Source organism: Phaeodactylum tricornutum, chromosome 14 (assembly GCF_000150955.2).
Source record: "Phaeodactylum tricornutum CCAP 1055/1 chromosome 14, whole genome shotgun sequence".
Classification (NCBI taxonomy): Eukaryota; Bacillariophyta; class Bacillariophyceae; order Surirellales; family Neidiaceae; genus Phaeodactylum; species Phaeodactylum tricornutum.
In genome coordinates, this window is record NC_011682.1 from 76,318 (window position 1) to 102,647 (window position 26,330).

Genomic DNA, 26,330 nt, shown 5'->3' on the forward strand with positions numbered 1-26,330 from the left:
TAGAAACCATGCACTGTGTGGCACGGCGGTGGTCAACGGTTTACTAGGCCGGCGTGCCCAGGGGTCTCCCCACTGCGGATGTCTGTCCTCTCCACCGGAAACCGATCGTCCGTCTTCCTTGTGTGTGCGTGTGAGTCGTCTATCCGACCCTACCCTCTCCATTCGAACCCTATTTCACGTCCGCGCAACCCTACAAAAACACCAACACCAGCAACAATCAACAACGTCACACACCACTACTCACAGTCCACAACAATCAACAGCTCCAATCCGAGTGTGAGGAAACCAATCAAGCAAGCAAGGAAGCATCCAACCAAGCAACTAACGAACCAACCAATCAAGCAGCCAACTGTACCTATCAATCACTCTCTGGTTCTTCTACCGACACACATCGTCGTTGCCGTGGACTTGGACACGCCCGGGGAACCCCACTGTCCTCATGTCCACACCGGATGTCCCTCCGCGTACGCCGGCACAAGCCCGTCACGACGACGAAGCCTTTCTCGTACAGGGCTTTGCCACCATACTGCATTACCACAATGACGACATCATTGCCATTCGACGAATAGAAAGGGATGTGGATCGCGACAATATCCGTACCGACTTTACGCCGTACGAAAAGAAAGTATTACGGATTTCCAACTACCGCAACTACCACGTTGGCCTCGCCGCCGGTGCTTTTACCATGGCGGTCCTCAGCGGAATCACGCTTTGGCGAACCGGCACCGTGCGATCCGTTCCGCTGCAAAAACTCGTTACCAATACCAAAACACAAGCCTACACACAATTCGATGGCGTGGCCCGACGGACACAAACACCACACCATCAGCAACACCATCACAATCGCAACGTCCCACCCAAACAACCCTGGCGCTCCGAGGAATTGGACAGCTCGGAAGCGTCGAGTCCCGAAATTATTACCAGTCTCCACAATATGGTCTTTGGAGCCATTGCCATTGTTGTTACCGTTGTGACAGCCAACGCTACTCTGGATCGGAAAGCCTACGTTCGAGGACTCAGTACGGTACCCCTCCTACCCGGATCCTCCCAGTTCTGTCAACGCGTTTGTCCAGCACTCCAAGAACACTACGATCGTACCATCAAATCCAGCGTCAAATTACCACAAGGCCACGATGCCCAAACTTTATGGAACGACCCCGTTACGGACGAACTCGAGAGTATTGTGATTATGCTCCACAATTGCCGACAGCGACAAGCCTTCGAAGCCGATTTGCGGCAATCGCAAACATCCCCACCACCGTCGTGGCACAAACCTGTGCATATACCGCCGCCCGGAGTCCCGTCCAATTATTTGGGGATTTCTGTTGGAGACGCCGAACAACTCACCACCGACGCCGAAGAAGGTCAAACGTAACATTTCAACAATGTGGCCAGAACCGGCAGTGAATCTTTCTTTACGAGTTGCGGCCGTGTGTTGACAGTAAACCCGCCCACTCTCTCACCAGTACGTACGCTGCTTTGCCTCGCGACTAGGTAGGCTTATCTTGCTACTTGTTCATTGTGGGTTTGTCGGGCCGATTCGGCGTTTGTTCCCAAGATCGAACGACGTCTGTGTCGAGCGGCCTGGGGCCAATCCTAACGTGGGAGTACTAACAGTAACTGTAAAAGCAACTACGAATTGAGGTTACGAGCCGCACCGTACCGTACTCCTCTTTGCAGTGTCCCTTGTACACACAGTAAGTGTTGTGATCTACCCCGATTCCAAACCAAAAACTTCCCATTTCCCAACCATACGGCAACCAATATGCTCGGTCTCTCTACAGCTAGAAAGATCCTGTCGTGTGTCGACGGGAATCAATTAAAAACCCGGATATGTATGTCACATTCCCAACTTCACGGAATGTAAACTGGTGGCACGATGGGAGATTTGGGAAGCCTCGTCGAAACAAATCGATCCCAATTTTGGACTGCCTCGTGTCTATCATCTTTGCACTGTTGTAAGAGTCTCTTGCCACTTACAGTCAATTAATCTGCCTCTTTTTTTCAGTCAGTCTATCCAAGCGCTTTACCATGACCAATCCCGATGACAGTAAAGCCCGCCGTAAGGAGGAATTGGATTTAGCCCGACAATTCATGGAAGTCTTTCAACGCAAACTGGACGTCTTGCGCAGCGATTCGTCTTCCCAAGACTCCTTTCAACTCGAACCCCAAGAGCGTGCTGCTCTCTTGCAAATCAACAACTTTGGTCTCATCGAAGGCGCCATTGCCGGAGGATTTTCCTTGTTCGTCTTGCGACGTGTCCGGAATGGACTGACGGCTCGACTATACCAGACGACACAGCAGCAGCAACCGAGGAACCCCGCGAACGCTCCGCCGTCACCCTTTTCGCCTCCGGGCACCACACCGCACGTGACCAATAGTCCGTTTCAAAACACACCGCCGCCTCCACTGCCGTTGTCCGCCGCTCCTTCCGGCGCTCCGAGTCCTTCCCCGGGGGCCGTGCTACGCGGATTTGGTTGGCTCACGGACGTGGTCGTGGCCTTCGCCGTCGCGGTCGCCACGTCCGTCGCTTGCACGGATACCAAAGTCATTCTCAAAATTCTTGGTGATTTGCCTTTGGTCGAAGGGCATTCCAAGGTGTCGCAGGAGCTGTGTCCCGAAATCAGTACGGCCTGGAAGCGGGCACTCCGCGATCCGCAAGTGAATTCCGATTTACTAGAACATCCTGACACGCCCTACTTGCAAGCGGTGCAAGAGTTTTACCATAACTGTCAACGACGAGATGCGTACGAGCGCCAATTACGCAAAGACAAAGGCGTTAGTTCAACCTATCCGGTGGCGGTGCCACCACCGGGAGTTCCTCGTCGAGACGACTGGCTGGAAGCGCAACCCGAAGACAACAAGAACAATGATGATCCTTCCGCGGGAGACTTTTACGATCCTTCGAATGACTTTTCCGACGATCTTTCTTGGACGGACGATTTTGTCACGGATCGGGAAGACAACGAAAACGATGCCGGAGACAATAGACGCTAAATAAGAGAATGTTGATTCGTATTCTTGGCGTTGGAACAAATAGAGATCGTACTTTAATGATGCTTTCAATTTATTTATCGAAAGATCGCTCTCGCCGCGGTTGACGCGGTGCTCGATCGGAGCGTCCGGGTAAGCGAGGAGCCGCATCTGTACCATGGTGATTCTCTTGGTCAAAGGCCCGTTGCATGTTCATACCCGCCGCCAGAAGCAACCGTGTCGGGGACGAAGCAGCGCCATGCAGTCCTGTACCCTTTTTGCGGCTGCGGTAAGCTTGTGGGGATGTACTGGCCACGCTACAAGAGATCGAAGATAGGCCGCTCGACACACTCCACGCAACGGGAGAAGCAAGCGGCGAAACTTCTTCCGACAATGGGCTGATGCAAGTGGAAAATGGATCGATTTCAATTTCGTCGGAATCTGTGCTGCAGGAAAACCAACCATTAGCCGACTTTTTTTTGGTGGGACTGTACGGCACACTATCTTCTAGCGACACAGGAAGCGTGTCTTTTAAGAACCCGTGCAGCTTCTCCTTTTGTTGCTCGTATTTAAGGGTGTTGAGGTCCATGGAAGCTTCGTCAGTTTGTTGGCCTGCTGCGTCTTTACTGCCAGAGAGATCATCCAAAATTTTCTTATCCCGAAAAGGAAATTTCTCTTGCAGGCAAAAATGGCGACTCTGTTTCTCATGGCAGCGTGGCGATTTCTCTTGGACAAGGGGCGGATCAAAAACAAATTTGGGAGCCATGATTCGGGAACTTGCAGTAGGGGTGACGGAAACTTGGCTGCTGAGACTGCGCCTCCGAACCATTCGCTTCAATAGCTTCAATTCATTTTCCAAAGAAGTTCCCTCATGTAAGGTAAATGTTTGTCGGCTTTGCAGAAGACTGTTCACCGATGTGAAAATTTCTTGAAAACTGGTGTCAAGTTTTTCTTTGCCTTGCTCTTCGCTGCTCGATAAGCTGTCATCTTCATCGTCGTCGTCGTCGTATTCCACGAGATTTCCTTCCCGTCTCTCGAGAATACTTTTCTGTGGGGAGGAGAAAGCTCTTCTCCAGAAGATTTCTGAGTTGTTCTCGTCTACCGACTTTGAAACGTTAAATTTACCTACCATAGCTATACTGATTTTCACTAAGGCTTTCAACCTCTACTGAATGCTCGACACCTGATTCCGAGGTCAAGGCGCCCAACTTATGGATGAACCAGCGATGCGAATGTGTCGATTCTTGTACTTCAGAGATCCATGGCCTTTGCCCCTCTAGTATGAATACTGCCCAGGCTTGTCTGCGTTGCTCAAGAACCGCCACGGAATCGTCTAACTACGTCTTCGCTCTCAAGCAATTGCTCACTAATCGAATTCCCTCAAGGCGGAACCGATTCATTCCGAAGAAGTGGGGTCAATAAATTTCTCGTTTACCCGTTTTCGCGTACCTTGAATGTCCCTTTATTATTGACTGTGAAACAACCACAAAGAGGTCATTGTAAATATTTATGGAAATAGCAATCTAGGATGTCAGGACCTACAATACCTACATACTGAACTTCAGAATCACTGATGATTAACTATTCGACAATTTCAAATGTTGGGAGCGTAAAAATATTCTTAGTGTTTGGATATGCTGTGGATATTTCAAGGCATTGATTGTCGCGATACACTCTTGAAGCGGTTTAAAAGTCTGCGCCGATTTCCTTGAATACATCAAAGTTATTTCAGTAACTCTAGCTGTAAACATAGCCCAAACGAGACCTTCCCCGAACACAAGCGTTCCAGGGATTCCAAACAGCCCTAATACCAATTTCTTTACATCCAACTTCCCTGTGGATTTTTTTGAATCTGATTGATTTCTATGGAGTTCAATCGCCTGACCTAAAAACGAATAGGTAACCTAGAATTTCAATCAAGGGAGAATCTGAAGGTCTAGCTAGACTTTTCATCAATATAATTCAAGTGACATAATCACATGCCCGTCAGTTATTTTTTTTTAAACCGGACATACGAACATATTATCATGAATTAATTTCGGGTCGGGTCGGTCCGGTCTTTGCAATGTCAAAATTTGCTTTTAACAAATAGCAACATTTGCGAGGAGATCAGTCGCTAATTAAATGGGCTATTATCAATGGTGTTATTTGCACCTCTGGTGGACTTTTCAACGGATCGATTTTTCTTAAAAAGGATGCCTGATACCCTCTTTACTTAACAAAAATGTCGCTAAATCTCAATCTCACAATTTCAGGCTTACAGTTAGGCCCGATTTCCGTCCGCAGGCACTTCCCAAGCGTTATCCCGGTTTTATATAGTGCATCCAAACGAAACCACTGATTTACCAAGCACCTGACGTGAAGCTTTGTAGCATAAGCTTCGTCCTTAAAAGGAACTCTCACCAATAAGATCGACAAATGTTACATTGCCACACTGAAGTGAAAGGAGCCAATTTAAAACCGGTACCAAGAGAAGAAATCGGAAATAAGCGGGATGACACATCGCTTCTCCCGCGTCAAACGCCTTGAGTCTTCGGTGCAGTTTCCAATTGTGATAGAAGATGAGTACATTGATTTGACGTCGATCGATTATGACAATGACTCGGATGACAGTGGTGCTGCGGGAAACTCTGCTGCCTTTGTACAAGTTAAACCTGGCAAGTCCTTGATGGAAAAGAAGCTCATGGAAGGGACTAACGATAATTTCTTGGGTACAGATTCACTCCGGGATGTCCAAATGATGCAGTTGGATGTTATGCCCGACGGTGAAAAATTCGACGATTGTTTCCAAAGCGGCCCACTAGTTAGAGATAACAATGAGAAGAGCATCGTGGATCATATGGTAGGCGTTTTGCGTTCGCCCAATGGAACAACAGAGGCGATGCAGGAACACGGACAAGCAACAAGACGAAAGAAAATTAAGACACCTGGTGGTGCCATGTATCAGAAGGCCATGCGGTTCATTGCCGGCAGTCGGAAAAAATCTCACGGTGTCATCAACTCAAATCCCGTCATATCGTGCGGGTCAGAACTTTCCAATACTAGTAGTTGTGGAGGCGACCGCATATACCGTAAGGCTGTACTAGCCAGAGTTGAGAAGATTGCAACCATGACGAAAAGTAAAACTAGAAACTTGAGCCCTATTCGAATCGACGGAGAAGGAGGGGGGTCCAATCGCGTTCACCCTTCATCAGATAGGGATAGTCTTGAAGTGCTTTTGAATAACCTTGACAGGGAAGGACCGGAACGCTCTCTGGAAACTGAGACGGTGCAAGCCGTGCTCAGTGAAGGCATGATAGAAGGTGTGAGAAGAGGAAGATGTCGACTTGAAGGAAGCTTTGATTCGAATACTGTGGCGGAAGAAGATGCGGCACGAAATCAAGCTCATCCGACGCCGATTCAATCCGATGTGCTGAGTCGGCACCATACTACCAGCATCATCAGGCAAGAACATTTTGAGTCAAGACCGGAGGTTTCACTAGACGCACCGACCGGGCAAGTTGCTCGAAAAAAGAGTCGATCGAAGCAGCCCTCCCAAAGTAATCAGGACCGAAACTGCTTTTCCACAGAAACCGAACAGAGGTTCGTTAAACCATTAAGAAGGAGTATCTCGCCAGTCAGAACCAGAAGTCCGGACGGCGCGATGAAAGTAGGACCTAAGGTTTCGCCCCAAAACAGAGAAAGCAGTGCAATTGAGGCCGGTCAGGCCTATCGAGACATTCAACCGGCTTGTACGAGAGGTGAGCTATTGCAGAGGGATTATGGCTCGATTGCCAAGAGGTACCAGAACCCAGTTGAAGCAACCCAGGAGATGACTGCTAAAATCGGCGGCTCAAGAAGAAACCAGGATTTCTTTTCGATGTTCGACGATACAACAGAAGTCTCAGAGGTACGCAGTTGTGACAACTTTAGCACATTATCTAACCACCACAACGACAGTTTTCCCATCGTCTCTCCGAAAAGTAGCGAAGCTTTCTTCTCTTTTGAATTAAATGGAATTTCTTCAGACCTAAACTTTCAGAAGCAGATCTTAAAAGAACAACCAAGAAGCTCGTTACGAATTTCTCCCAATCGGAGTCTGCGAGACAGGCATGAGCCCGTTGAAGGAGAAGAACGAGATGAGACGCGCCAGGATGATCCAGACGGAAGGGTTGAACCCGGGCAGCCGATTGACATCATCAAAATCAAACCTAGCGACGAGCACTACCTGGCTGAAGTCATCGATGTCAGCGGCTTTTCAGACGAAAGACGATTCCGTCGATTGGTGACCGTTGCAGAACCACATTCGAGACAGCAGGAGTCGAGAAGCAGGAGTCCGACGGGAAAAGGTTTAAGATCCATGGATTCTGTTTCAAACAAGTTGATTAATCCCAAACGCTCAGCTCTAAAAAGTTCTTTCTCACGGAGTCAAAGTCCATTGAAGCGATCGGTGACTTTGAACCTTCAAGGCGAGGAATCTTTATCGAAGACATCATTGGTAACCTCTAGTGCTTCTCAAAAGCAAGAACAACCTAAGAACAAGGATCTTCTGGAAGTTGACGAAAGAGTAATCAGCTACTCCGGAGCTCGAAGAGAAGGCACTCAATTTCATGGGAAAGACTTTCGAAGGAGCCATAGCTTTTCGTCCCAGAACAACACAAGTATTGAACCCTCTGAATGCGCTCCGACCTTTGACAAATTTGTTTCGAAACCAAATGCCGACAATGAAGCAGTACGAAGAAAGTTTTTGAAGAGCGACTACAGCCAGGACTGTGCAAAGAGGGTTGCAAACAACACCTCCAGCTCTGTCTCGAATCTTTACAATGCAGATGAGAAGAGGGAAAAGGCCAATGCACTCTGTGAATCAGCCCCGCAACTATATGCCCAATATGAGAATGAAAGTCACTGCGGTCCTCTCGGACAAAGTGAGCCTCGAGAAGATCCACATGGCGAGGATAGCGTAGGTGACGACTACACTACGGACAACACAAACGGAAGCGGATCCGAGGAGACGGATTCCAAAATATCGAATCAATCTCTATTTGAAAGCGAGGATTCGGATCTCGACGATCTTGACGTAGAGTTGTATGACTCATTTGCTGTCCCGTTTCTGGTTCGCATGCTGGATAAGAGTTTTGCATGGCTAGAAAAAAGCAATGATCAATTCCCCTGTGGTGGAGGTTCTCACTCTCTCCTCAAAGAAACTCGAAAGGGGCCTGAGGATTCCAAGATGAGCGTTGTACAGCCTTTATTTGGCGTACAAGAGGGTTTTTCCCAACATAATTGCACGGACAATCAAAACGATGTCACCTACCGGTCGGCTCGTCCATCCCCTCTCACTGCGCACACTTACAAATCTCCAGCATTAAACACCTTTCTCAAGCAAGAAGAATTGGTCAAGTCGACAAAGAGCCTCACTCCTAAGATTTCCAATACTACTACCAGGAGGGCAGGGCCGGCAAATGGACAGATCGCACTGACAGAAACGCCACAAGAAGCATATATTGGAAGGGGATACACCGCTTCAGCCAGGGACATACTCGAATCTAACCATATTTATGCAGATCAGTCTCAAAGAAAAATTGAATTTGATGTGGGTGCGGGTGCCGGTGGACAAAAGAAAATAGATGCAAGTGAATGCACAGAGTTGAGTACACAGTGCAGCACGAAAACCGCCGTTGACAAATCTACTCATGCATCTGGCCGTAGTAAAGCAAAGACTTTCGCCGAGAGGAAGGCTCAGATCGTTGCTGAACGAAATGCTCTGAGAGCTGTCGCTATTGCGACAATGAGGCAGGCTGAGAAGGGGGCCAATTCTTATAGCGAGGCCAGAAACGGAGAGAAGAAATCTGCTGTAATCAAATGTCCAACAAGTGGTGTTGTTAGTAGGTCGAAACCGGCAGACCATCCACTTGATCCAGGATCGGTAAATCTGCCTGTCCGATCCACGCATATGGAAAATGCCAAGAAGTCTCGACCAATCAGCCCTGAGAAACAACGTGGCAGCGACAAGAGTGATACCGAAAAGGGAGAGTGCTCGTCACGTCCAAGTTACTTTCAAGAGAAACTAAAGGCTCGCTTAGCTCACGTCCGTGGTTTGGACACTCCCGAGCTGGAGCTTCCAGCGGAAAGTCGAAATACCCTCGAAAGCACCCGATTTAGCCGCGATCCGGAGGACGAAGTCCCAAAATCCCAAAAGAGTGACATTCCTATTGGTAATGTTAGACCGGATGACTATCGTTCTGAGAAGGCAGCATCACTCAGTAGCGCTGGAAGCAATCGGCACAGGTCCTTCGCTGGTGGGCCAGAATCCATGGTATCTAACTCGTCTCGTTCCCGCAAAAGTCCCCCGGGATCTCCGCAAAAAAGGCTTTCGCAAAAAGTGAATTTCTTTTTGAAGACAATTAGGGAAGACATCGCCATAGGAGGTGAAAATCAGAATGATTTTTACGCCTCTTTGACGGAAGACGAACGGTTGGCTGCCTTAGAATTGGCCGAAAAGCTCCGGCGACGGGCTGCCACGCTCAAACGTCGACGCAAGGTCCGAGAACGTCGAAATCCCGAGGCTACACCGCATCTGCCAGAGATGACCTCAAGCAATGCGCTCTGAGAGAATCCTCCCGCGGGGTCGAGTTCAGTGAGGACGAGGGCAGGAAGTCAAAGAGAAACGAACAAATGGAAATATTGAATAACTAAAAAAATTGCCAACCCAAAACGTAGTCATTGTCAGAGTAAAAGTTTCGTTTCAAGAGGGGGCTTGCATTGGGCTGCCCCGGAAACCTTTGATGGACAAAGTTTTCTATTTCAAATTTAATCACGTATTTGCGGGATTTCTAAAAGCCTCTTGTTTTTCGGTTTTCGAGACCATTTCCCGTACCAATCTCTTCGTTAGTGGACGATGGCCGATCTACCCCATCTTGAACTGGAAGACACAAAGTACGCTAGCTACGCTGGTTTCATGCGCTGCACTTTTTATTTTGACGCTGGCTTGCTTCATCGTTTGCTGGCTCGCCAGTTTGGCATCCTGGAACCGTACTGATTCTGCATACGAGTCGAGCATTCGTCGCATGATTGTTTTTGATGGATCATCTCGATATATGACCACTAAGCTTACTTTTTGTTGCGACGAGATTCATCGAGAGTCTCAGCCGCATGTGGACGGGCTTTTACGATCGTCCAGTTCTGTGACGGTTACTGACATTGAACCTATTCACAATACAAGTCTTCGAGCTTTGACGCTGTGGCAGCGTTGGCGATGGGAATGGGCAGAACCGTTTTATTCATTGATGGAACCCAGCGGTGAATATTTGGATAGCTCTGCCTGCTTTGCGCCAGAGCGACCCTTTCGAGCCACATTTTGGGTTCGCTTGATGTGGTTTACGGCGAGCCTCCACGTTCTCGCGGTCGACTTATGGTCATATCCACCGCACAATCTTCATATTTATATGGGGTATTTGACGCATTGGGGCCATGCCTTAACAAATGTGTATTGGATTTTTGCTATTCTTTGCTTGACAAAAACAAATTCCCAGGAACGCATCTTAGAGTGCCCCGGACCCTTGATTTGCTGGATGTTGGGTCTCTATTCTACGATAGCACCCCTTGGGTTGGCCATAACATTTCTGTATTGGATTGGTGTAACAGGAAACGCAGCGGTTGGCAACCACAACGGTCCCATTGGATATGTAGCTATCATGGAACACGGGGGATTGGCCCTACTGGTTTTGATCGATGGCTTATGGGTCAGTCATATTCCTGTCCGCGCTAAGCATCTCGTTCTTTTGCTGGCAATTTGTGCATCCTACTTGGTTTGGAGTGTTTTGGACGCAGTATATGACCTTGGTAGTGGGGACTGGGGGCCAGCATACGATGACGACGCCTTTTATCCTGTATTGAACTGGAAGCACCAGACAACATTGGCCGCCATCGCATCGTCCGTTGCCATGGTAGTTGTCGCCCCGACATTCTTTTACGGCTGCTGGATGCTTGGATTGGTGTCGACTAAAAACAGGTCGCACTCTGTAGCAGGATTCTGTGGATTTGCTTACGATGGATCCAGTCGAGTCAAACACGGCGCTGGAACCAAGGACGATAATGGGTTCGAGTACCGGTGTCACAATGATGCAGAACATGTGTGATAAAGCCTTCTGGTCCCATAGTCATATATCATACGGCTCAGATGGCTCAGCAAGGTGCTATAATCGTAACACTTTTCTGATCTGAAAGAGGAGCTTCTACCTATAGATGCGTGAAGTCCAAGTTCCTCAAATTGCTTGCTCTCACCAAGAAAATCAAAAATGAAGTTTATTTCATGTTGTCTCTTTGGTAGACGGAGCAAAGCTGTATACCAATACAAAGGATCTAAATCGTCCGAAAGAAAAAAAAAGTTAACCGTAAAAACCAAATAAAGCGCAAACAAGTTACATTAATCCAACAGAGAGTCATGCTAGTGCCCCCCTCAGCGAGAGCACCACTCATGGTCAGTGTTGGTACCCCATTCATTATTTTAAGATCCGAAAGGTGCAAAACTGCCACCTTCTACCTTTCCGGCTGCAGCGTAGGCCTCGACCTTTGGGGCCACATCCTGAGCTTGTTCGGTGGTAGCGCAAATAATGGCACCGTTCGCTACTAATTTTTTGACCCAGGCCTCGCCGTGCTTTGCTCCTGCACAAACCATGTACTCGGCAGAATGATCACCAGTCGTTGCCTTCACAGTACTCGATGTTGATACGTCGTTTGCCAAGACTAATACGTCATGCTGTTTGAGCGGCGAAGTCGTCCCCCCAAACTGTACTGTCGCGGCAGCGTCGTCGGCACTGAGCATCACGATAAAGCCTCCGTGGGAGGGGTCTATGGACAGGTCTACACTCGTGTTGGCGTTTTGCTGCACATGAAATACGACCAGGGGATGTGGCGTTTCGATCGTAGTCTTTTCTCCGACGTAATGAGTGACCGTCCCGGCCTTTCGGCTCGTCTCACAGTCCAGTAAATCCGTCGTGGGAAGATCCGTGTCGTACTGCAGCCTGGCCGGTTTCTGGCGATCGGCTTCCTTGACACCAACCCAGAGTTGAAGCAATTTGATATGCTGAGCTGGATCTGATTCGTCCGCAATCACGCTGGTTTCGTCATGGAAAACCCCGGTACCGGCGTCAACCCAGTAGGATGCTGGACCTTTAATCGTGGTGTGTTGGTTCGAGAAAGAATCCCAGGATTGCATTTGGCCTTGTAACAATAACGTGACCACAGAATGGCCCCGATGCGGATGTGCACCAAACGGCGGACGGTTGTGCTGGTTCAATTGGGCGAGATCGAGCAAGATGAATGGATCGACTTCGGGCAGTGCGTGACTCGTGCCCTTGCCGTCTATATCTACGCTTCCGATCAAGCGCGACACGGGGCCGCCGCTAGACGTGGCGGGAACAACCTTGTCAATCAGACGAGAAGTCATGTTGAAGCTGCTGCGGTTTCTCGAGGATAGATTCAAGCTGACGAATGCGGTGCGGAACCAGTTCATTGCTGGGTTCGAATTTTATGGACTCCCCAATCGACTTCTGTATGTATTCACTGGAAAGGCGATCGTTGTCACAGTCAACAAAATCTTTTTCTACTTGTTCCGGGTTTGGTTAAGATTGTTCCAAGATGTTCTTCGAACAATTAATTATATGTGGAGTTTTAAAAGCGTTTTGAAAAACAGTTTCAAAAATCATGTCGATCGCGTACCGCACCCGGACGTTGAAGTATTCTTTCATCCCTGATTTTCCTATTGCATTGAGATCGACAATAGAGAAGTAGTAGACGTTTTTTAGATCCAATTCTTCCGAGCTGCTACTGTTGTCGCAATTGTCTTGTACCGGGAAGCTGACTTGTTCCGCTTCGCTGTTTTTGCTGCGTACACATAAGAGCAACTGTTCGCGATGTACGACGCTGTCGTCGTGGGACTCGGAGGTGTTGGTTCGTTTGCTTTGCGAGCCTTAACTCACAGCGGTACCCGTACAGATACAGAATTCGTGAGCAATGACACCAACACAAAGAACCCAAAGGGCAAGACGTACTTGGGCATCGAACGGTTTGCCCGCTGTCACGATCGTGGTTCGTCGCATGGATACACCCGCATCTATCGACAAGCGTACTTTGAACACGCCAATTACGTACCCTGGTTAAAGTTTTCCGTAAAAGCCTTCCGAGAACTTGAAGTCGCCCAAAATGTGTCGCTCTTGCACGAATCTGGCTGCATCGTGATGGAGCCAGCCGTTGCTCAAACGGAAGGAGATCCCTCCCAAATTTCCATGCCACCGTACTGCAAGGCGTCGTACGAATCCGCCCTACGGCACGACATTGATGTGGAGTTTCTTGACACGACGGCCTTAAAAGCACGCTTTCCTCAATTTCTATCCGACCACGATATGGTGGGACTATTGGAACCCCAGGGTGCGGGCTTAGTTCGGCCCGAACGCTCCATCGAGGCGGCTTTGCGAGACGCCGCAGAGCACGAGGGTGTGAAAATACAAGAGCATACCCAGGTCTTGTCTTATCGGCAAAAACAATACCACGATGACACCGAGATTGTCGAAGTCGTCATTCAACGGGACGGAGAAGACGCATCCGAAACGATTCTGACTAAATCGCTCCTGATAGCCGCCGGTGCGTGGGCCTCGACTTTTGTTCCTTCTTGGAAACCGTACGTTGTTCCCAAACGGCAATTGCAAGGATGGATCGATGTATCTCATACCGCGGATGCGTCATTGTACGACGGGGGTAAACTACCGGGGTGGATCCTCGTCACACCATCGTGGCCGGTACCCATGTACGGGCCGCCGTGTGATCCGAGCGGCGACGATCCGGCTCATCGCCATTGGCTCAAAGTTGGCTTGCACGGAAGAGACATACCGATCGCGGATCTCTCCCAAAATCCCCGCGAAGCATCGGAAGACGAAATTCAAGAAGTCCGCGAGGCAGCAACCCAGGTATTTACCCGGGACGTCTGGGCCAAGAACGACGACCAGAAATTTCCTGATCTAGCGCAAGTAACACCGTGTATATATACCATGACCCCCGACACTCACTTCGTTATTGGCTCACCGCCGCTTCTCTCTGATCGGCTTGGAACGAGCCCTGCTCCAAAATCGTGCGTCTTTGCGATTGCTGGCTTGTCCGGACACGGATTCAAAATGACTCCGGCCTTGGGACAAATGATGGCGGATTTTGCTAACGGTGTTGACGTTGAAAGCGTTTGGGGAACGTCTTTTTGTTCACCATTCCGCTTTGGCATTTAACGACGAACAATGGCTGTTGCCCTCGACCCCAACTCAGTTGGTTACCAGGTGGTCAAGTTCTCTACGAATATTCCTATTCGCTTCTACAGGCATAATATTGTGATGCTCGTCCAAAGGGCATTTTCAATCAGACCTATACATTTTACTTTTCCCAAATCAGAGCCTCCGGACGTTCGTAGCGAAAGCCACCCATCTTGCACATATTTTCAAACATCAACACCCCAAGGGCTTAATTCACCTTTTTCAGTATTTGTTTCTTCCCACCCGTGGGCTCCGTTGGGATTCGCAGGGTCCCAAAGATACGATCGCAAAAGGTAAAAACTTGCCCATAGTTGTAAACATAATGGGTGTGGTGCACGGTATGGTACTTGGAGCCCATAATTGGGTCGATATTAAAATCCATAGCGTCGTGAATGTACGTCGCCCACACGGCGGTAAAAAACAGGAGCATAAAATGGGTGGGATAGTGACAGGGGACGACAAAGAGCGCCGCCACGTACGGAGAAGCTTGCAGGATACCATCGAGGGGATGAAAGGCAATAGAGGCCCAGGGCGTGAGCGTTTCCGGCTTGTTGTACGCGTGGTGCATCAAGTGCACGTTCCGATACAACCACTTGTTGGTGTGCAGTTTGCGATGCATCCAGTAAATACCGACCTCCACCAGAGCAAAATAGAGGACCGTGTAGAGTAGATAGTACGCCCAACCACCAATTTCTTGTACGGTAAAGTAGGTCCAGGTCCAGTTCTGCTCCACGAGAAATTCGTCGACCACGGGGAGGAGTACGTAAACGAACAAACTGAGTTGCGCGAGTTTAATTTGGTGCCAAATGGTGGCCGCGCTGGGTCGTGGCCGATGATTTTGCGCAAATGCAGTACTGGTGGTGGGATGCACGTAGCAAAAGTAGTGAAAGACGCCGGCGGTGCCGTAGTAGACAAGCATGGCACCGATAAAGTTGCGCATGTAGCACAACGCGTAGTGCGCCCATTCCAAATTGCCTCCGCACCAATCAATGACTTGGGCAGCGACAAAGTTCGGTAACACGATACTGTTTATGTAGACGTTAAAGTTGCGACACGGCACGGACAGGGGATCATCGTTCAACAAGGCGGCGTAGGCGGACGAGTACACCTTCCCTCCGTGTGCGTAAACTGTTTCGTCCGTAGCGATGCGTTGCAACCAACCCGCACCGGGAAACGCGACTGTGAAGCATGTGAACAAAGAGAGGATGACTACTGAGAACAAACTACTACCTAGTCGCCAACGACTTTCACGCTGCATCGGAACGGGTACGTACCAGCCGGAGGCAAATGAAACATGTCGAGTTCCCAAAACGAGACCACCGGTTCAGTTTCTGCAATGCTGAAGGTAACATTGTTTCGCCGCCAAGCGGTTACTGAGACTGACAAAGCCGACAGCAGAATCAAGGCAATGTATACGGAACGCGAATTCGAGAGAAGTCGCACCATGGTCAACTATCTACCGAAGTGTCTCGTGAGCGAATGTTGTGTTACGGTAATTGGAAACTATGAAAACGGCCACTGCCTTGGCTCGTGCAGAGCGGACGAGGCCTACTGCGAGCCTGTCGGCCCCGAATGGGTGAATGATGTCGTAGTGATAGAAGAGGCATATATTGTATAATGGATATCTTGAGTTTTGTTGTCGTACGGACACTGTCTGAGGTGGAGGGCAGGAACGAGACCACCGGCCCAACGCCGGCGCTATGCGCTGCAATCCGAACCGGACGTGAGCTATGTTCCCCAGCCGGGCTTTCTATGCTGTCCTATATTTGCGCAGCAGTAAACGTCTTATGTTCAAGGTATCTTAACCAGTTAGGTCGCATAGAATGAATTTCCTCCGTCAATAAAGCAGTCGGCTTCGGAGAGGCGGATTTCCGAGACCCGAACACCACTTTGTAGTGACAAACTCATGTTTTAAACTGAGTGTCATCATTTGAAAAAGAGCCCTACTTGGAGAATACAACTCAACCCGGCTTTAATATCAACCCATCTATTTAATGTGCAGTCGGTTGAGGTGATCTCCAACAGGGACTCCTTTGGGCTTGCACAAACTTAAGGTTACGGAAAATTCCGGATTGAAGGAGACAGCAGCAACGAACTTTGATGAGTCTGCCGGTCGCGACAGGTTCGCAATGCTTCCTGCAAATCGATGGCCAAAACTAGACGCGGATCCCACTGTGCTACAGAGCTCGGTTTGGATGATGGATCCATTGTTCTGCTTGGATCTATGAAATTGGGACGCGCCGAGAGTTCCTGAACAAGCTTGTGATTGCATATTTGATCGGCGGTCGGACTGGGGGCGGAACTGGACACGCTGGCCAAGCTGTGTAGGTAATGCCGTGACCCTAAGACGCTGCAGGTCAAGAAACCCACATCAGCACTCAAAATCACTTGTGAAACGGTAATAAAAATTTCGGGCAGATCCCCGAACGATCGACCGACGGCGCCCAAAAAGACTCGACGCACCGGTGTCAAGACTCCAAGTGAAACTAAACCAGCGGTAATTCCTTCCAATAAACCAGGCGTTCGAGTGATGAAATCTGGAACGCTGATCCAAGAGTCGCTAGTGTTCTCTCTCGATTGCTTTGCCAGATTTTCGTTGATAATCAATCCTTCCTGTTCGGACTGAAGGACATACTTGCGAATAATGTCAGCGACGCTCATCGCTGCTTGCATTGCGGTCAATGATTCTTGGGAATGCGCCATCGTCACGGCTGCTGTTCATCACGGATAGAATAGGTAATACGCTTCAAATTTGGATACCAAATGGAAGCACGGTTGAGCACAAGATCAAAACGTCGCCTTGCGTGTACTTTTACTCTTACTATTGGTCCTTTTCTCGTTCGATGTGATGAGCTTCACAGGAAGAAGCACGGTGAACGGCCGTTTTTATTTTAAACATTTGACAGTATAAAATTTGAACTGATATCCCGCGTGTCTCGAGGCATCGGGACACAGAACGAAGGGTAGACTGCAACAACTAACAGTATTGGAATATAGGTAGATATGAACTAACCAAACCGGTTCCTGTAAAAGTGAGAACTTGACTTAAAATGAATGAATCGGTACGGCATAGCTTTGATGCGAGAGTGTAAAGAATTGATGGTTGCATGGTCTCGCTTTCAGCATAATCTTAAAACATTGCTCCTCTTTACAACCGCGCAGTCGCGGAATCGGACCAGGAGGCCTGTCTCCCTCTGCGAGAAACGCTTTTGTAGATCGACAGACCAGGCTCGACTTCCCGCCTAGAATCGAATGGCTCTAGACCCAAAGGTGTCACACATTGGGAAGTTTCGTTCACGACGCGACTCTCAGTCGACGTTACGGACGTGTCTACGGCGTTGTCGGAGACCAATAGACATCCTGATGTTTGCTTGTATGCATCAATTGGAATTGCGGGATCGTTCATTAGGACATGGCGAGGTGCATCCTCAACTGGATTTGTATCTCGGAATCGAATAGGTGGTAGACGGTGCCGACGTTTGTAAGAGTGCGTATTCAAGACAGCCAAATCTGACTTATTAGAGAGGTCCACAACGTCAATCTCCTCGAACTGACCAGTCGTTCTGGATTTCTTTTCCAATCTACTTTTTTCGTTCTTTGTCGTTCCTTTCTTCCCTACATTTCGTTCAAGTGTTGTTGAATGAAACGGCCGTTTCAAGGACAATCGGAGACGACGCTTTGGAAAAACACTGCTCGCATCCAGCGTCTCGGTCTGCATGGCCAAATCAAAAACTCTTGTGGCTTCGGCTGCCTGAGACATCCCGACAGAGCCGCGAGGTTTCGAAGACGCTGCCATATTATCGTTCTCTAAAGGTGTACCAGTGAAGCTGGACTTCCCCTCGTCCGTCCGTTTCAAAAAAACTTCCGGTGCGATGTTGGGGGCATACATGCCTTTAGCGGTATCCCAATAACAATCCGTCGGTGCGCGACCTGGTGGACGGGCGAAACTGCCGTCCTCGAGTTGGAGAGGGGGACATCGAGGCGCAATCAATCCCGCTTCGGTAACACGTTTTCGAGGCCGTGGTTGAGTGACACTTCCAATGGACGATACCATAAGAGGATCAGGCGCTACAGTATTGGCTTGAATACGGATTCTCAGTTTCCCATTTTTATTCAAAGTTTCTTCAGTTGACGTCATTGATGCAGCACTAGCGTGAGCAAATGACAGCTTATTCAGGGAATCGGCTGGTGCCCGTTTTCGCTTCGATGGGGCTTTCGACAAGTGGGGAACTTTCTGGTGCTGCTTGCGAGCCACAGCACAGCCTATTGTTAGACTTTCAAAAGTCCACACTTCCTGATCAATCGCTCGTTTCCCAAAGCGAGCCTTGAGAGCTGTTTGTGTCGTTTGAATGCGAATCTTTCGAGCCACTTGGTCCATTTCTTGGTCAGGGATATGATTAATGAGTCTTCCAAACAAGAGACTACACGCGTCAAAATAGTGCTGCGTATGAGACACATGCTCACGCCACATAAGTTCCACTGGTCTAGCGGGAACAAGGAGCGTGCTATTCCAGTCTTCCATGATCTGCTTGAGCTCCAAAAATTGACGATATGATTTCAAGATTCGCTGCGCGTACGAGGATATCCATCCGTAAGCTTTACCACAGCTTAACACAAGGAGGGTGGACGCTTCTTGCGGTCGTCTCATATCAACCACCCACCAACATTCCTTGAGACTATCGGGAGACGGTGCGGCCATGGCGGTGGAAATTACGGCTGCCGGAGTAGTTCCACTCTCCCGAGCTCCTCTGTTTGAGCTCATGCCAAAAATGAAGATGGTTTACTAACTGTAAAAGAAAGGCACAAAGTAAAGGCGCGGAATGAAGCTTTTCCCTACTGGGCTGATGCTTTAGGTGGGGCCTGATTCCTTGAGGTTCACATGAAATATTAAAGGTTTCGCAGAAGTGAAGTTCTGGATGGCAAGGTCAGCCAATCTGCTAATCTCGGAAAACATTCATGAGCAGGAGTTAAACATTTAAATTTAAAATAGAATTGTACTCTCGTGTTCACAGTAAGAGAGGTTGAACCAACATTGTGAATGTTTACAGTGAATGCAAGGTTTTTTATACAATTTGATGGTAGCCTTGACGGCAAAAAGCCAAGTCAAAGAGAATGGTGTAAGATTTGAAAATTAGGTAGGGAACACAAGAAACAGATTTTCTAAAATACATGGGGCTTGGACAGAAGGCATAGGTCAGTTCCTCAAGCTATTTTCTAGAACTCTTCCTAGATGAGAGATCATTTGTGCAGAGCAGAAAGACGTCAGCAGTGCCTTTGAACTATGTTTAAACTGTTGGTAACATCGATGATTGGGAAAATGGGAGCAAGGAACGTCGATAACTTTGCGATGGGCGTGACTTTGATGCATCTACTGCAAGCAATGTTGCAAGCCGTCATAGGATCAAACACCGTCGAAACATCCTTCATTCTTTTTAGAATAGGTTTGGGACGGTGCTCGAAATGGAGCAATGTGAGCGATTTCGGTTTGATCGTTAACTACTAATCCACGGTGTTGAAGCATCGCTCCTGTTAAAATCCACCTCCCGAATACAGCACCATAATTTCAAGAAAAGCCGCCGGGGTCGTGACATCTGAGGGGCTTTAATACGTTCTTCTTGCTTTCGACTATAAATATATATGGAAGGTTGTTCGGAGGGCTTATACCGGCGCAATTCAACCCCAAATCATTGTGTCTTTCATGAGGAATATCGACATATTAGCGGTAGGTCATTTCCACCGGATGGCTGGAATTGACAAACATACTTTACGACTTAATTATATATTTTGATAATTATAGTCTCGAGTAGGTGAACTGTGATGACTCTTATACTATCGAAAGGATAGCCTGTAGGACCTTATCGTGGCTTTCTCTTTTCGCAAACACTATATGGTCGAAAAGCATCCGGTCTCAAACCGTTCCAGGGAAAGCCAAACCAACTTTGGCATTCTAGAAGTCCAAGCCGACAACCATCAAAATTTTCCAAATCCCAATCATTCCCGGAAATAAGTGTGCAAGTAGAGATTATGCCTATAGCCATGACGATGAACATCAACGGCAGCTTAGCCTGGCCAGACCATGTGCCGAAAAGCATGGCTGATCACATCCACGATGAAGTGCGAGACACGGTCGCAAACAGTCGGCTTGTTCGAAAGTCAGATGGAATTGCTCTCGTATCTCAAAATGAGCTACAGATAGGGCCAATTTTAGGACAGGGGGCCTTTTCGGAAGTACATGAAGTTCGAGTCTTGAACGAGCAAGGGGACGCCCACACATACGCCATGAAACACTTAAAATTCAAGCTCATGAGCCAGCCAGACAACTTTCGCCTCGCTGCAGCTGAGCTTGCAATCGAAGCCCATATGCTAGCTAGCTTCGATCATCCAAATATCATGAGAATTAGAGGCTGGGCTGCAAATGGAGTTGCGTCGTTCACCTTCGGCAAACATGATTCTTTCTTTCTTTTGCTCGACAAACTCGATGAGACCCTGGATCAGCGCATTAACACTTGGGAAAAGCAACAAGTCATGATGAAATCTCAGCAGATTCAAAGTATCAATCCAGTTATTGATCTATGGAGACGTTTCAGCAACCAAAACCCACACGAGGCAGCTGCTTTGGACGGCGAGATTCGACTATATCAAGACCAGCTCTACCTTGAAAAGCTGGGAATTTGCGCCGAAATCGCCTCGGCACTCGCATACCTTCACAACCAGGGGGTTATCTTTCGTGACTTGAAGCCAAACAATATTGGATTTCTGAATGGCCGTGTCCAATTATTCGACTTCGGTCTCAGTCGCGAAATCCCATCATGCGACTTTAGCCAAGCTTTCGAAATGTCTGGCAAAGTGGGTACTCTCCGTTATATGGCCGTGGAAGTCGCTTGTCACCAACGCTATAATGTCTCAGCAGACGTTTACAGCTGGGCGATGGTCTGTTACGAAGTCTTGACTCATCAAAAGCCGTTCGCGGACTGGACGCGCGATATGCACCAGCATTTGGTTTGCGGTCGTGGAATGCGCCCAGAAACGGATCGTCTTCCTAGAAATATAGGTGCATTGCTACAAGCCAGTTGGTCGCAACGAGCTCATGAGCGGCCTCATATGTTGGCAGCTATGCATAAGACCCGAATGTTGGAAGAGCAGCACTTGTTTTCATGCTCCTCTCTTCATCAACCTACACCGCTTCACGAAAATGTCGATGTGGCCGTTGAACTGCCGCATAACTTTTCATTGATCCGAAAGTGTCCGGATAGAACGTTTTCCAACGACACACAAAATACTGGGACCACCATGTCTATGTCGGGACTGAGAGACTACGTATAAACAATATGGCTACTCATACAAGTAGACAAGAAACATTCCTCATCATATCAGCTACAAACTTTTCGGAAACAAACCGATGACTTTGTTAAACCCGCTGATGAACGATTCCAGCGCATGCATAATGAATAAAAGGCACTAGATATACAGGTCCTATTTTTGGATTCTTAAGGCTGCTCACGTTAGCTGCTGCATTGATCAGTTGTTAGATACAAACTCAAATTTGCCAAAAGTTTTTTTTGCAATTCTATCCAATGCCTTCTACCATGGGTGTAAAAAGCATCCGAAGCTCCAAAGTCAAAAATCGCATTCGTACTTGACACCAAATTGCGGGGTAACAGATAAAGTTTTTGACCACAAATAAGCTGAGCTTTGCATATAAGAACCAATGATATGAACACTAGGAGGGATGCATCAATTGACTGATAGCTTCCCGTATGTACACGAGAAGGTTGTAGACTGCAGAGCTAATGCAGCTGGCGCCTAAAGCTATTCACAAATCTTATTGTTGTAAAGCTATTTGTATTGTTGTTCAACCGTCTTGGTCTTGGTCCAAAGGAGGTGGCCAGGCAATGAACCGTGCGTTTTCCATTGTGTACATTGCGGCCGTGGTGTCGTAGGCCAATGTATCGGCACTCCGCAACATGTTCCCCGCGTCACAATTGAGCGGCGATGAGGCGTCCGGGTCGGATAACAAGGCCAGGACAGCCCGGCAGGCTGACAAGAGGCCCCATGCTGGAGACCATTCCTTTTTCAAAATATCCAAACAAATATCGCCTGTGCGAAAGTGCACATTGGGATGGAAAATCTGTCCGTGATTGAGAAAGCAAGCAAGTAAACAAACAAAACGTTGAGATACGCATTTACGTATATATCCACACTCGGATCAACGCACTTTGGTAACAAATTTGATGGACGGTGGTGCCAACGGATAGTCCAGACCGCAACGAATATCGAGTTGAAAGACACCGTCCTGATAGGGTGTGTCCTCCGGGCCTTTGATCCAGGCCTTCCAGGATAGTAGATTGTCGGGGTCGTGCTGGAGCACAATTGTATCGTCCGGATCTCGACGAAGCACCTGAAGCTCTTTACGTAAGCGTTTCGCGGCAGCTACCGGAGTTGCCATTTTCCTATGTGCGATTGGCTTCGATTTCGTAACAACGACTCGGGCTGTGGGGACTGCAATAGAAATCGGACCATAGATTGTTGACAGAGCAAAAAGCAGTGAGTTGTTAGTTCGGTCTTGCTCTCGAAGCCAACAGCTCTTTTTCTGCCATTGTCTTTTTAGGTGGCCGTCCCAGGAGATTGAGTTTTGGAAAGAAACCGACCATACGCCCTTCGAACAAACAAGGCGTGGCCTGTCCGACGTCCTGTGATGAATAGGAAATAAATTCTGACAGTGACAGTGATACTAGTAGCTAGTTCCAGCTTTTTCAAATTCTAGATTCTATGGATTCTTCCTCTGCAAGCCGGTATTTCTGTAATGTCAGTCACAGTCAGTGATTGAACATTTGACTCTGTTCATAGTTTCTCAAACTTATCACGGGTCGAGTATAGGTAGGCGGCACCCATTGCCACATTGCCATACAGCATACCATCAAGCAGGCCCCAATTTAGTCTCAGGCAACAAAGATTTGCATTACGGAACCGTCAGGTCGCGTGAAGACCTGTTTTAACGCCTTTTGGTCGGAAGGATGAAATCTGGTCGGTAATTAGAGCGAACTTGAGGAACAACGTAATTCCCAGGTCTAGCATTTCCGTCAGATCCATACGTCTAATACAAATTATCACCAGCACTTGGAGAGAGCGCTACTGACATATGAAATGATGGGCTATAGACGTTAGCAGTGAGTTGGTTCCTGTCCTCAATTTATATAGCTTAATACCAACAAACAAGTGATTATCAGAACGAACAACCAGGGCAAACGGTCTCAAAGCACTACTCGAAAAGCTAGGTTTATCATTCTACCTTACAGTTGAACAAAGATGGATAACTCTTCAGTCTATACATCCAAACCAGATTGACTCCATTTCCTCTAGTTTCGGTTAATCATTTGCAATGCTAGTAAGAACCGAAGTTGACGTATCGGATCCAATTAACAATCAACTGTACGATCCTTCTCGATACTCTTGCGAAGCAACTGTGTCTAAAAGCTCTTTGTTTGCTTGTATAGATTTTTACCAAGTACGATAGTGTGCTGTCTTTTTGGGTGTTCCTGATTATTTGTAATGGAACGCACTGACATCCCAACGTGAATTTCCCTGCTTGTTATACGTGTGCCAACAGCAGTCGGAATGAGGGGTATCTCAAGGGGAACCACAAGGTCGTGTTGATAACATCGCAACTGTGGGGCTTTGTACAGCCTACTAAGACTCCATTGATTCAGTATTTCCCTTCAACAATGGACTGTGTTTGTATGATTGGTGTCGCCCTTGCAATGTACAATAGTATTGGGTCATGCCGTTTTGCTCTTCTCGCAGCAGTTCACATCTCCTGTACGATTGCTTGGTTGGATGTGTGCACCGTCTTGCGCATCGGTGGACCATTGGACAGTAGAAAGTGTCAGCGGTCACACCTGCGTTTGCTTCTGCACGCCATCCGAGATTTCCAATGCTTTTTCTGATGAGAAATTGTTCTGGAATGTTTTCAGCATCGTTGTCAAACGGTCGCAAACTTGCTGAAGCCTCGTATCGGACTGAATACGCTGCAGCTTGTGTTATACACAGGACAAGAAACGGCTCTGGCTGTGAAGAAAATGGACTTTTCCACCGAGGATTACGTTGAGGTCGACTTTCTATTGGTGAAAGAGAAGTGCTTTTGACTGGCGTTTCTCATACTGTCAGCGGTATCATGCCATCGAAGAGAGCGACCACTTTTCGTTTGCATAAATGCACCCGAACCAATACATTTGCGCTAATTGCGTTTTTCCTATTCAAGTGTGATCTATGCGCAAGAGAAAAGCTGTCTGACATGGAGCAAAAGGTGAGGCGCCCCTTTGCAAAAAACCTATTATCCGCCACACTCACCACGTCACGGTACGACATTGGGAATCCTCGAAAGGGAATTTTCATTTCCTCACTATTTTCTTTCGACCTGGATGTGAACAAGGCCCGGCGGGCTCGTGCTGTTTAAATGTCGAGCCGGCAAGGCGTTGTACCACAACACAACCCAACAACGATATTGCGTTTCCACATTTGCTTCATGATTGCAACAATGGGAACAATATTTTGCACAGCGGGGGCTCTTTGTCTCAAGTTAGATAGCCAATGGTAAGTTCAAAAGATTGCTTCCCTGTTGAATATACAGCTAGAGCTTAGGTCACTGCCCATTGTCTCGGCACGATGCTCTCGAGTATGGGCGCTATCACGATGCCGTATTGCGCTTCGTACAAGTCAAACGTCGTGTCACGGAACGCGTCGAACTCAAACAATGTTCGTTGGTATTACAGGAGGAGAGAACCTCACTGCGTAAACCGTTCGACGACGCCATGGAACTTGTACCCAACAACCTTTTCATCGCAAACCGGGATGGAGATGCTGGGTCGGAATTTCTCGGCGACAGAGTGGCGGATTGACGCTGGTAGCTTGCAGCGGCCTCAAAACGAGCGTTGGCAGTCCGGTTAGTGGGGAGTGGGGAGAGATAAGGGAGGCAAGTGTCTGGGCTGATCCGGCTTTCTGGGTCGGAATTTCTCGGCGACAGAGTGGCGGATTGACGCTATTTTTCTACAATCGGACAGGCCGTTTGAGACGTTTTATCAGGCTTCCGCGTCGGTAAAGAGTATTCCTTCTAGTAAGAGGTAGCTTGCAGCGGCCTCAAAACAAACGTTGGCAGTCCGGTTAGTGGGGAGTGGGGAGAGATAAGGGAGGCAAGTGTCTGGGCTGATCCGGCTTTCTGGGTCGGAATTTCTCGGCGACAGAGGGCGGATTGACGCTATTTTTCTACAATCGGACAGGCCGTTTGAGACGTTTTATCAGGCTTCCACGTTGGTAAAGAGTATTCCTTCTAGTAAGAGGTAGCTTGCAGCGGCCTCAAAACGAGCGTTGGCAGTCCGGTTAGTGGGGAGTGGGGAGAGATAAACTGAGTGAAAGCCCTTCCGCTGTGTTGGATTCGCTCAACAGTCCCCAAGATGGCAAAATATCTCCAATCGCCCCTTTCTATTGGCCACAGCAGGCATAGGAAATTGCTAATGTTGTTGCATCGGAAACCTATTGTATCCTCTCTGCTTATGGGATGACGGAAAAGAAACAGCTTGTTTTTGATTTTGCATTAATAGTAAAGTATTTACAGATTACATTCTCTATTAATTTCTTTACGAAAAGTGGCTTGAGAATGTAAGTTTCAATTTGTTAATGTGTGTGATCCAAATACTTAGGAAACAACTCTGTCCCTACCTACGCTACTTAACGAAATCTAGATTTTGGCCGGATTAGTGATTTTGCGGCCTCATCAGTGATTTTCCTCTAGAAGAATTTAGTTTAAGTAATGACTATGAAAGCAACATATGCCAGATTTGCATTGTAACTGTGCTGTCACCTCTCAAAAATCATCCAAATGCGTATTCCTTTCTGGAATTTATTGGTGAAGAAAGTTTTGCCCATTCGCAGCAACGTGCGCCTGCCAGCATGAACATACACACAAAAACAATGGCCAAATCAACAAGCCTCCTTGGAACAGAGACGTTACAGAAAGCAATTGATGAAGTGACAAGCAACATGCAATCTTGGGATGCTATTGTTCCTTTTCCGGTCATTCTACCAGTTTTG

At 48.0% G+C, this 26,330-nt stretch overlaps 12 protein-coding genes across 12 annotated transcripts; 6 read left to right on the forward strand and 6 right to left on the reverse strand.

Annotated features, from left to right (window-relative positions):
* Positions 1–266: 266 nt before the first annotated feature.
* Positions 267–1,375, forward strand: PHATRDRAFT_47545 (predicted protein; the record flags this gene model as incomplete). Its single annotated transcript, XM_002181802.1, has 1 exon — positions 267–1,375. The coding sequence occupies exon 1, from the start codon at positions 440–442 to the stop codon at positions 1,373–1,375; it is 936 nt and encodes a 311-aa protein (XP_002181838.1). The 5' UTR covers positions 267–439.
* Positions 1,376–1,942: 567 nt separating this feature from the next.
* PHATRDRAFT_47546 (predicted protein) lies at positions 1,943–2,997 on the forward strand (the record flags this gene model as incomplete). The annotated part of the gene is made up of 1 exon (XM_002181803.1): positions 1,943–2,997. Exon 1 carries the CDS (start codon positions 2,032–2,034, stop codon positions 2,995–2,997), a length of 966 nt encoding a protein of 321 aa, XP_002181839.1. The 5' UTR covers positions 1,943–2,031.
* A 70-nt stretch (positions 2,998–3,067) lies between these two features.
* PHATRDRAFT_47547 (predicted protein) lies at positions 3,068–4,365 on the reverse strand (the record flags this gene model as incomplete). Its single annotated transcript, XM_002181959.1, has 1 exon — positions 3,068–4,365. The coding sequence occupies exon 1, from the start codon at positions 4,103–4,105 to the stop codon at positions 3,068–3,070; it is 1,038 nt and encodes a 345-aa protein (XP_002181995.1). The 5' UTR covers positions 4,106–4,365.
* A 969-nt stretch (positions 4,366–5,334) lies between these two features.
* Positions 5,335–9,663, forward strand: PHATRDRAFT_47548 (predicted protein). Its single transcript, XM_002181804.1, has one exon. It carries the CDS (start codon positions 5,468–5,470, stop codon positions 9,560–9,562), a length of 4,095 nt encoding a protein of 1,364 aa, XP_002181840.1. The 5' UTR covers positions 5,335–5,467; the 3' UTR covers positions 9,563–9,663.
* Positions 9,664–9,737: 74 nt separating this feature from the next.
* PHATRDRAFT_37792 (predicted protein) lies at positions 9,738–11,090 on the forward strand (the record flags this gene model as incomplete). Its single annotated transcript, XM_002181805.1, has 1 exon — positions 9,738–11,090. The coding sequence occupies one exon, from the start codon at positions 9,738–9,740 to the stop codon at positions 11,088–11,090; it is 1,353 nt and encodes a 450-aa protein (XP_002181841.1).
* A 368-nt stretch (positions 11,091–11,458) lies between these two features.
* PHATRDRAFT_37793 (predicted protein) lies at positions 11,459–12,400 on the reverse strand (the record flags this gene model as incomplete). Its single annotated transcript, XM_002181960.1, has 1 exon — positions 11,459–12,400. The coding sequence occupies one exon, from the start codon at positions 12,398–12,400 to the stop codon at positions 11,459–11,461; it is 942 nt and encodes a 313-aa protein (XP_002181996.1).
* Positions 12,401–12,866: 466 nt separating this feature from the next.
* Positions 12,867–14,225, forward strand: PHATRDRAFT_47550 (predicted protein; the record flags this gene model as incomplete). The annotated part of the gene is made up of 1 exon (XM_002181806.1): positions 12,867–14,225. The coding sequence occupies one exon, from the start codon at positions 12,867–12,869 to the stop codon at positions 14,223–14,225; it is 1,359 nt and encodes a 452-aa protein (XP_002181842.1).
* A 229-nt stretch (positions 14,226–14,454) lies between these two features.
* Positions 14,455–15,204, reverse strand: PHATRDRAFT_14208 (predicted protein; the record flags this gene model as incomplete). The annotated part of the gene is made up of 1 exon (XM_002181961.1): positions 14,455–15,204. A coding segment is annotated over one exon (750 nt), but the record flags the coding sequence as incomplete, so codon positions are not given.
* A 998-nt stretch (positions 15,205–16,202) lies between these two features.
* On the reverse strand, positions 16,203–17,117 carry PHATRDRAFT_47552 (predicted protein). Its single transcript, XM_002181962.1, has one exon. The coding sequence runs from the start codon at positions 16,947–16,949 to the stop codon at positions 16,302–16,304; it is 648 nt and encodes a 215-aa protein (XP_002181998.1). The 5' UTR covers positions 16,950–17,117; the 3' UTR covers positions 16,203–16,301.
* Positions 17,118–17,394: 277 nt separating this feature from the next.
* Positions 17,395–19,123, reverse strand: PHATRDRAFT_47553 (predicted protein; the record flags this gene model as incomplete). Its single annotated transcript, XM_002181963.1, has 1 exon — positions 17,395–19,123. The coding sequence occupies exon 1, from the start codon at positions 19,006–19,008 to the stop codon at positions 17,395–17,397; it is 1,614 nt and encodes a 537-aa protein (XP_002181999.1). The 5' UTR covers positions 19,009–19,123.
* Positions 19,124–20,133: 1,010 nt separating this feature from the next.
* Positions 20,134–21,569, forward strand: PHATRDRAFT_54760 (protein kinase; the record flags this gene model as incomplete). Its single annotated transcript, XM_002181807.2, has 1 exon — positions 20,134–21,569. Exon 1 carries the CDS (start codon positions 20,271–20,273, stop codon positions 21,567–21,569), a length of 1,299 nt encoding a protein of 432 aa, XP_002181843.1. The 5' UTR covers positions 20,134–20,270.
* A 529-nt stretch (positions 21,570–22,098) lies between these two features.
* PAS2 (predicted protein) lies at positions 22,099–22,845 on the reverse strand (the record flags this gene model as incomplete). Its single annotated transcript, XM_002181964.1, has 2 exons — positions 22,462–22,845; positions 22,099–22,374 (listed from the first exon to the last, which is right to left on the reverse strand). Exons 1-2 carry the CDS (start codon positions 22,690–22,692, stop codon positions 22,099–22,101), a joined length of 507 nt encoding a protein of 168 aa, XP_002182000.1. The 5' UTR covers positions 22,693–22,845.
* Between the last annotated feature and the right edge of the window lie 3,485 nt (positions 22,846–26,330).